Consider the following 10,373-nt stretch of genomic DNA (forward strand, 5'->3'; position numbering starts at 1 on the left):
AGTGAGTGTCAAGCCTCCATCCAGGATAAAACAAGGGACATCCAAGAGAACATCAGAAAGAACAGCCCCCAGGACTAAGTGAGTACCTCAGACAGCAGAAGACAAGGTGCAGTGAGGACAAGGTATCATAAAGGACTAAGCCTCTCCATTCAATGTACCATCGGCAGATGGAAGACAAAGCCTATATCGAGACATCCTACCAATGGCTAGATGAGGTTGAACAGCCTCTGTCAGATGCTCTGATCAGAGCAGCACAAGCACAAGTACTCAGCATCAGATCAGACTGTGCAAAGACGCATCAGACACAGTCCAGCACTTAGTAGCAGAGTGTATGATGCTGGCTTGAAAGCACAGAAGCAGTGATCGGTTCCAGGGAAAGCAGGTTGTTAGTTAATAAAATGGTGTAGTATCATCACCATTTGGCACTTAAAAAAAAAAAAAAACAAGAAGAAACCCTGCTAATAAAAAACACATTCAAAACTTTTCCCACAATCTGAACAAATGAGAATAATTCTTGACGGCACTTTTTTCAGATGTTTAGTAGGTTTTGAGCTGGCAGTATACCACCAGAGCATACAATCCACATTCACCCCAGTTACCTTCCAGGAACTCCAGTTACTGTGTTAAAGGGCAAAGCCACCATTTCAAAGTTATTATCCTGAGACTCCTCCTGGACTGGGGTTAGCGTCAGCAGAGAGAGGGAGGACTAAATGGGGCTATTTGCAGGCGGTCAGAGAGTGAGAAAGGATAAGAGGAAGATAAAGGGAGAGGAGAGGTAGGGGGTTGGAGAAAGAAAGTGATCTAAGGGCTCTAATTGCAGGATAGAGAGATGGGGGCTTTGAAAGAGAGGGACAAGATACACTGTAAAAACATGCTGTGACCAGGCTGCCTGAACTAGTAATGAACAGTTTGTTTGATTTACTCATTAGTTTTTCAAATCTGAAATTCCCAGAGTCAGCTTATTCAAAGTAACAATAAATTATATGTTGGATAAAGTATGTTTATGAACAGTGAAAGATCGTCTAAACCACTTTGTTTGCAAGTAAAACTGAACGGAAGTGCATCTGAAACAGTGGTAGTAAATCCCTCATTGAATGAATACATTGAATACAGTGAATCTACATAAAATGCTTGGTTCTGTCAAATGCTCATACACACAATACTGCCATTGCTGATAACACACAACTACTTTTGTCATCCCCCCACCTGAAGACCTCAGTAGACTTCAAACAAAGTGCTTGTCAGATTGTCTGACCAGGTCTGATACCCTTTTGCAATGTTGGATTAAGGGGAGCTGTCACAGTACATTGAGTTGCTCAGTCAGTACTTTTCCACTCTGCCCACTCACCTGTTCACACACCTGAGCTTCATTCCCAATCAGTCTAGTATTTAAGCTGCTCTCCCGCACTCACTCAGTGCCAGGCTGTTCTTGGTTTCCATGAAAGACTCTCCAGCAATCACTATTGGACTGATCTCTCGTTGCCAAACCAGCCTGAGTTTGACCACATCTATTCTGTTCTGTACATTTCACATTCTCTGATGAGTCTCCCTCTGCACTACCTGGATTTTTGCCTGCCTGTGACTATTGGATGTTTGGTTCTCCAAACATGTCTAGAGAATCTGTATTCCATCAGCATTATTGTACCTCACCATAGGTTAAAAAAAGGTTGCACCTATCTTAATCACAAAAGTAATGCACTACCAAGCAAGCACACTTACACCCCTGTTCACACCTTGTACTAACAGGCGTCTTGGGTGATTGGATCACAGGTGGACAGAACTACATACAAGTGTAAACAACCACCAACACGCATCGTGAACTGATCGCTCAAACCACTTGCGGAGGTGGTCTGGAGCACATGTGACCACAGTTGTAGTGAAAAGCTACTGCATTCTGACGCATCCCTGACAAGGACGCAGTAGGAGTACACCCCATCAATACAGGACATGGTGTTTGTTTTGGTTACAGCACACCAACACTCGAAAAAAAATAGAGAGGAGCACTGATACACGTGGAGCACAAGTTCCTTTTCATCTTCTCCTGAGCTCATTTGCAAGTCGTAATGACTTTGTCCTGTCAATCTCAACAGTTGGAATAGCCCCGACATGTAAATGAGTTCTTGACACAGTTTTGTTTTCTTAGCCAGCTGTTAGACAGTGTGAAACAAACATGGCAACACATCATAACTGTGCGTGGGGCCCTTTGACCGTGCAGCGGAAGTGACATTCAGAACAGGTTGAAACTTGACCTGATCACATGATACCATACAAAGATATTTGTTTGGAGCACATTGAGGCATTCTTAGATCAGAACTCCACAAAATATCAACCAAGTTGTAACGAACTGTAAGTATCCTTTAACTAACTATAATGAGTTGATTTAATTAAACTGATTAGAAGATTTTACAGTGTATGGACAGGAGAGGGGTGGGCTTCTGGGTGGGGTGGGTGCTTGGTAGAAAGTGATCTAAAGCGCTCTAATTGAGGGTGGTGTGCTGGTGAAAGTGATTTTGTGTCCCAGCACATCCCATCACGTCTCTGCGTCTGTCACATCAATATTCTACCAACCCCTCATTTAAACATCAGCTGTCACCCCACGCCCCAAACACCCACCCACCCACACCATCCTCCCACCCCCACTATCAGTGTGTCAGTATAAACTGTACGACACTGCTCAACACTGCTGACCACTGTTGCTGATTCAGACAACACTGAGAAAATAATTAGTGGAGAATTCAGACAATTACCACCCCCCCACCCCCCCACCCCCCTTTTTTTGTCAACTTTCAACTTTCTTTCTCTGCCCTCCACCCTTCTTACACCCCCCCTCTCTGTGAGGAGAGCAGATATGGATGGATGGATGGATTAGGGGGGATAATAGATGAGAGATCATCATCACTCGGAGCTTCTGTCAGCTGTGACCTTTACAGGCTGAGTGACCAGAGAGAGAGCAGAGTCATTACCAGCCTTTATCCCTTTGTGTGTCTGTCGCAGCCCCGCAGAGAGGAGAATAGCTCTGCCATTTAGGGCACCAGCTCTCCACCTGGGGGTCAGGACCCCTAGGCAGACACAGGATAATTTTTCAGGGTCATAGGATATAGTTTTATTATACAAATAATCTTTTTTCCTGATTTTACTTCCTGCTTTTTTGTCTCTTGTTGCTCTCCCTCAGCCCTCTGTACTAATGAATCATATGCAACGCCATGAAAGATGGAGTCTCATGCTTCAGTTTATCTGTTCACCACTGCAGATATTATGTAAAATCATTGTTTTGGCGATGAGGAAAATATAGATAGGTGTGTTGTTGCTGATTAAGAATAATATTGTTTTTACTCTGGAATCTAGGTTGATACTTTTTGGGGGCATTACATTATTGCATATACTGTTTGAAGGGGCAACCTAATGATGTATCTTGATACAACTCACAGTTTTGAGAGAACAGTTATAGTATTCATATATTTTAATCTTCATCGTTTTATTATTTGGTTGCATAACAATCAATTTCAAAGTGTTATTTTACAATTTAGTTTAAAATATAGATGAAAAGTTTCTAGCATATATATTCATAGCATTTGGGGAGTACACCTGATGATGATGCTGAGGACACCCAACTGTGCACCTGCACAAATACCTGCCAGGAGTGCAGGTTTGATTCAGTGATCTACACGACAGGAAGAAATGAGCCCGGTAAGAACATGTGAATTGTCTACGTTCCCACATCGGCCATCTGGTTTTGAGCAGAGACAGGTATCTGCTGGTTGTCCATGTGTGCCTGTGTGTGATGTGGTTGATGAGCATCAGGTAGGCTTAGCAGCATCATGTCAGCGAGAAGGCAGGTTCAGACATGTAGCGAGGACCCCAGGGTGTACACACACCCCTCACTCTGCCTGACTAAAAGCTCACATGTGGACCCTTCTGGGGATAGACCATCACCCTCTAGTACTTTAGCATCACATTACCTCAGAACAATCCCCACAGTGGTATCACGGGTCCTCCTGACAACCTCTCTTTTTATATAAGGCAATATTTTCACTGCTAAGATCCTGACAGCACACACAGCGGATAACGTATAAACGATCACCTTTGGTGTTAACGGCAGATTTATTTTCCATATCCCTGTGTTCATGAGAGTAATGTCTTCATCTTTCACTGAGTCAGAGTACTCAGTACTGTCGTCAAGCGGGCCTCCGTCGGTCTCAGAGGCCTTGTGCAATTGCAGCTCGGCTGTAGAAGCATAAAGCTGCAATAAATGAAGATAGTAAATTACATTGTAAGAAATTTCCCTGTTAAAGTACACTAAATTACTGGCAGCTACAGTTGCCTTAATCTTTCACAACAGTTTAATACTGTAAAAAATTACGGTACTGTACTGTACAATTTTTAGCTTTACAGTATAATACTGTCAGCTGGTTGGTTGCATGATACTGTGTTCCTACTGTAATCTTCACAGTTCACAGTTTATTACAGTAAAATGTATCATAGAACTGAAGAATGTAGAATGAAAATCCTGAAAATTACCTGCACAGAAATGACTGTGTTACAAGTGAATGTGTTATAAAATGACTATTCTGTTAAAGTCAATGCAGTATCCAACACATTCAGTAACTGACACATTCAAAATAATTTAATTATTGCAGAATACATAAAATACGATCCATAAAAACACCATTCCTCATGCTGAACAGGCTCTCAGTCTGCATGTCCTCATCCACGTTCCCTCAATTCACTTTTTTTTCTTGAACTATGACAAGATGCTGATATCACATTCAGTTTACGCATTACATTCAGCAGACGATGCGCTTCAAATAATAAAATTATTGAGAAATACAATCCAATTTGACATTAATCATGTCAAACAGGTCCTCAACAATTTGTATACAACTTACATATCAAGCTTAATGCACCTTGTCTTCAGTATCCATCTTTCATGAGTTACGATCATGTGCAACAGAAAGCAAGTGAAAGAACGAACCTGGAACTGCAGAAAAGGCTCAACAGAAGCTTGTTGTTAATAATCTGTTCCTCAGAGGCATCGACATTTACAGTATTCCACTGTATTTAGTACATTACTGTACAAAATTTCCCGTATTTACAGCAATTTCTTACAGTGTACAAGTACCTAAAGTTTGTACTTAAAGACAGCACTTAAATAGTACATAATTATTCTTAATTGCATTCCACCACTGCTCTTTACTAAATGTCTGAATAGGTGAAGGTGGAGATGACTGTGCGCCTGTCCAAAATCTGACATTCAAATACACCCCAGCCAAACTATATTTGGTACGTCACAAAATCAAAAGCCAGTTCAAACAAACAATGAAACTGAGTTTTTGAGGAAGCAGATGAGCTCTCATTAGAAAAGCAGACTGATGACGATTTATCTTTGTGCTTCAGTACACTTTGTGCTTATTGTTTTGGTTTTTTGCTGACCCTGATTTGAAGCTTTGCTGGAACTTCATGACTCCCAGTGCTGAAACATTTTGAAGGAAACTCTGCAACAACAGAACTGCAGAAACCTGCCAGATGAGGAATAATCATCACATATGAATTTCTCCTATCTGGGTAGACAGTTACAACAAAACAGAGACACTAAAGACACATTTTTGGCTACAATGAGCTCCTCCTCATTTTTTTTTAATTTTCATAAGAAAAGAACAAACATGAATACACTTTACAGTTATGGATGAAATAAAAATAAAATGTTAACAATAAAGATTTAAACACTAGCACAATACATATAAACAATAAAATATCAATACGCTTCATAGAGGACCAATTCAAATTCCCTTTGGTGTACTATGAGCTAACGGTATAAATTCTATTGACGGGACTGTGAGACCGCCTGGCCAATCATATGAATGCTGAACACCGAATGAGCTGAATGAGAAGGAACTGAATCGAGTTGAATTCAGTTAATCCAAACTCACTGCGCCCCGAGCCGAGATGAAGATCATTATTCATACCTTTATTCCCTCCAATCTTGACTACTGCAATACTGCCTTTTCATCTTCCTCAGCAAGACTGAGTGTCTTCTTTAATCTTACTCTTCATGTTTTTAGCTTGATGACTTCATGTCACGTCTTTTGCTCTGTTATTTGCTTTTTAGCTTTCATTGTGAGGCACGTTGTGACATCTGCTCTTCCAATGTTCTCGATACAGTAAATAAACTCTCTCACTTCTCAAACTGTCCGCTTCTACCGACCAACATGACATTTTGATTGGCTGCCTCTTCACAGAGAGGAAATGTTGACCCAGTCATTTAGCAGCGAGGCCCGACTGTGTCAAAGGTGAAAGGTTTCCACACGAGTATTACTGCTGGCATTTTAACAGTTGACTCTTACTTTGTAATGACCACGTCACGTACACACTGAGGGAACATGTATCACAGCAAACAACCACTCCTCTGTGCTCTTCATCCTCTGTTTCCTCCTCTTCATCAGCCTGCTGCCTCCTCTGTGTCTCCTCCTCCGACACAGTGAAGCCTCCTCCACAGCGACAGCTGTATGTATACACACACTCATCTGAAACAACATACAGTTGCATTTAAATGAAAAGAAGATCCGATCTGCCACTGGCACCACTTGGTGGTTTATAACAAAAACTTGTAACTAACTTGTAAACTTGTAACAACTGAGCATCCCTACAACTGTTTTTAGTTTGTTTGTTTGTTTGCTGTTTATGGGTGTGTTGTCTTGGTGTGTAGTTACCCTGGTCCCAGGTCATGTCCTCCAGACAGACTGTAGAATCCACTGGCCAATCCTGTTTCAGTTCCTGTGCTGGAGAAGCATTGATACGTTATTATTGTAGTAAGCAGGAGATTTTTTCATTTTTAACAGGGGGCAATGACCCTATGGTAAAAACTATTTCTGTAATCATGTTTCTCCTAAAATGTATTGTTCCAGCGGTGGTTTGGTGTTTTTTTTTTTTTTTTTGGTTATTTTGACCAGCACTGTCCCCACTGGCTTTAAGACTGCCGTGAATCAGCCTCTACATAACAAACCAAACCTAGATCCCCGGTCTCTTAAAAATGATGGACCAGTCTCTAACTTCCATTCTTTTCAGAAGTACTAGAGGTAGATACTTAAAATAAAATTGGAAATAAAATTCAAATAAAGGCCTGGTTCTGTCTGCAGTTATGTACCTCCTCTGAAGAGAGAACCAGGCCCTTATTAGAGTTTTTAGCCCCCATTCTCTAAACCAACACAGAGCTCAGAGCCTCAGTCATCAATGGATGGATGGCTGAAAGGACGCAGACATAGATGGACTGACAGATAGACCGATGATGGGAGACAGGTGCACAGATGAATGTTCACACACACTATTTTTTACAGTTCACTCTCGAGGAAACAGTCATTATCAAGTTTTGCAGTTTGACAGTGATAATGACTTTGAACCATGAATAATTAGTGCTAAACTTTGCTTGGATTTTAATTAGTGTTACAGTGTGTGAGGAATAATTGCTGCTAAGCCAGTGATAATTTAAAATAGGATGAATGATAAGGAAAAAGGCTTTCAGGAGGGATATACTCACAGACACCAACAGAAAACAACCACCTCTCATGTCTTGTAGTTTTATAACTGAAATGAACATCTGAGGAGTTTCTATGCGTGTTATACCACTTTTGTTCCCACAGTGACTCTGGATCTGCTCTGAATCCAAGCTGACTACAGCCCTCTGTTAAGAGGAGGATACAATCTTTGCAGAGCCACCTTTCCACAGTCATTACATGTCTTTGCTCGGCATGTCATATATTTTTATTTTCAGAATAATACATGCACCCCTTTATGTTCATCTGATGGCAGTTTGATATGTCAGTGTCATGTCTGAATAAGCGCCCTGGTCACTTCACAGGCAGCAGAAGCATAAGGCGAAACATGCAGAGAGAAATCAATCCAACACACTCGATCAGTACCAGTGCTGAGACTGACATTATTTGAGGGACACTTCATAGCTTTGTATCATTACAATGTGGGTAGGACACAGAAACCTCTGGCTGGTTGTGTACATACCAGTAGATTTATTATTGTACTTTAAGAAGCATTAAAGGAGTAATTGGCAGCCAGTGTAGGAATTACAAAATCAAACTCTTGATGTGGCTGAAATGGGTCCAATTAGTCCAATTAGCGCCTCCTCTGTAGTAGCTTGTACACTCCAGTTAAACTCTGGATGAGGTTACAGATTACGCTCAGATGAGAACTGCATCATATCATCTTACTGAGTCTAAAAGTTAGACACAATTTTCCATCATTGCTCCAGATTGTTTTTCGCAAATCCTGACCACTGCCATGAAATAAAGAATGAATTATAAATATTACTATATCTGAAGTTCTTAATGTCTTATAAGCTAAACAATGAACATGTTAATGTGAAGTCTCACCTCTCCGCTGCAGGTCATACTGTCTCCTGGTGTTCTGGTCACTGAGGATCCTCCAGGCTGCATCAACTTCTAGAAACTTCTTCACAGCAGACTCTACCTCTGAGGAAGCCTCACCTCCAAGACGGTCTGGGTGGTACTGTGCATGTGCGCAGACACACAACACACACACAGGAAATGTAATACTGGAAAGACTGCAACTGTGGACGATACTGACTCAATTTGTCAAACTCAGACTGCTGAAGCCTCAGATTATGTTCAGCTAAATTTAGAGTCTGTTTTAACACAAAAAAGTGTTGTTGTTTCCCATCTCCTACCATGTGGTTCTGTTAGGAAAGGAACCCTCTACAGCTCATAAGAACAGGAGGGGTGACTGCAGAGACCCGTAACTTCCTCTGCATGTGTATTATAATCAGATTCAGACTTAAAATGTCAACTTTAACAGATTAAGATTCAGCTAAATATTTAGTATTAATCATTTATGCTTTAACAGGGGCTGCTGTTTCTTGAATTAACATGAATACAGACACATCACGCTTTATGTCAGTTAGATGTACCCTCTGTTAGGATTGTGCCTGTTGTCTAATGGAGCCAAGCACTGTGCAGACAGATGGACAAAGTGACACTGTCATATAATTTTAGTGGTTGTGTTTGTGTGTTGCTTCAGGCTGACACAGAGAAAGCAGTGTGTTTACCTGTAAGGCCAGCTGCTGGTATCTGTGTTTGAGCTGTTGGACTGAGTCTGAGGAGCTGGCTCCCAGGACAGCATACAGGTCCTTCTCTGCTGCCTCACACATCCCTGCTCCAACACAACACTGACATCAGACGGATGGATCAATCACACACACACACTTCTACTGGTAGAGCTGATGCGCTTCCCACTGGTCTTTACATAGACGCATCAGGTTCATGCACACATGCACGTCCAACATACTCATTCAGGGAGGATCCTCCAGCTGTGATTTCAGTGAGACGTGTGAGGACTGTAATGATCTCTGCTGTGCACAGCCTCATTCAGATCTAAGTGTTAAAAAACTTAGAGGAGCACAGTAGCACTCAATGCAACTTGCCGTGATATTTACAGTGGTATCGTATATCATTATACATTTCTTTACCCAGCAACCAAGTTGTTTAGCAAGGCTCGGTTGTATTTCAATCATTATTTTCCGTCAGAAGTGAATTAATAGCCCATAGATTTTTCAGATTCTCTGGCGAGCAGCTCAGTAACACCCGCTGATTTCAAGAGCTACAATGACAAAAAAGCTGCAGACAACATGCTGTTATTATTAAGTTATCATTACATACCGACACACGTTATGGCGTTACAGTGAACTGGTATAAGTTGAACGGAGAAAGAAACTCTCTAACACTAAGCTACGATTATGTCTGTCTTCCTCCAGACTGTAATGGTACCTGCAGCGTGTTATGGAGCTAAACATGACAGTAAAAAAAAAAACGAAGCAGACTTTTTCAAATCTTTGCTAATGCTGTTTTTGTTGGTTCATGCAGCGACGTCATTTCCACGCCAGCCTCGTGGAAGGACCGAGCTGAACAAACGGCTCGTGACTCCGCTAATGTGTTCATTTTGCTAACAACCAAAGGTCTGCCTTTAGACTCGTTTGTGTTCTGGGTGTAAGGCGTTGAACATACCTTCCAAATAAAGCTGTCATCTGAGAGACGACATGTTGTCCAACGATGTTAGAAGTTCCCCTGAAAACAAGCTGTGTATCTGGTCCGTGTGAGTTCCGCCGTCAAGAACTTCCGGTCTTTCGTCTTTTTACTTTTTGAATGAAAGTGTCATCACGACAACTGTGAGGGACACGAAAAGCAACAAAAGTCAAATACACATATCGGACAATGTAAATTCTCAACGGCTGATTGTTGAGACAAGCCACATTCAGTGCAGCATATCTGTGACAAATTGAGCAGAAGGTCACGTTCAGCATACAGTTGTATTTATAGTGACGCACACAGCCTTTATCAAATCAAATCAAATCA

General features: G+C 41.4%; 1 protein-coding gene across 3 annotated transcripts; it reads right to left on the bottom strand.

The window, feature by feature from the left end:
- Positions 1-4,601: 4,601 nt before the first annotated feature.
- On the bottom strand, positions 4,602-10,125 carry dnajc24 (DnaJ (Hsp40) homolog, subfamily C, member 24). 3 transcript variants are annotated; one of them, XM_076732199.1, is made up of 5 exons: positions 10,026-10,111; positions 9,071-9,174; positions 8,379-8,514; positions 6,708-6,776; positions 4,602-6,521 (listed from the first exon to the last, which is right to left on the bottom strand). In XM_076732199.1, the coding sequence occupies exons 2-5, from the start codon at positions 9,170-9,172 to the stop codon at positions 6,310-6,312; spliced, it is 519 nt and encodes a 172-aa protein (XP_076588314.1). In that variant the 5' UTR covers positions 9,173-9,174; positions 10,026-10,111; the 3' UTR covers positions 4,602-6,309. The 3 variants fall into 3 exon arrangements, with proteins under 3 accessions (XP_076588314.1, XP_076588315.1, XP_076588316.1); XM_076732200.1 differs by having other exon boundaries at positions 5,606-6,521; positions 9,071-9,190; positions 10,026-10,125; XM_076732201.1 differs by having other exon boundaries at positions 6,217-6,499; positions 10,026-10,085.
- Positions 10,126-10,373: the final 248 nt, after the last annotated feature.

The sequence above is a fragment of the Chaetodon auriga genome, chromosome 6 (assembly GCF_051107435.1).
Source record: "Chaetodon auriga isolate fChaAug3 chromosome 6, fChaAug3.hap1, whole genome shotgun sequence".
NCBI lineage: Eukaryota > Metazoa > Chordata > Actinopteri > Chaetodontiformes > Chaetodontidae > Chaetodon > Chaetodon auriga.

Excerpts from the sequence above, each read along its gene's own strand:
- dnajc24 (XM_076732199.1), bottom strand. The coding sequence starts at position 9,172 with ATGTGTGAGGCAGCAGAGAAGGACCTGTATGCTGTCCTGGGAGCCAGC. Across the intron at positions 6,777-8,378 it reads GTATGACCTGCAGCGGAGAG|CACAGGAACTGAAACAGGAT; the intron begins GTGAGACTTCAC and ends ATGCTTCTCCAG. Across the intron at positions 6,522-6,707 it reads GGACATGACCTGGGACCAGG|ATGAGTGTGTGTATACATAC; the intron begins GTAACTACACAC and ends ATGTTGTTTCAG.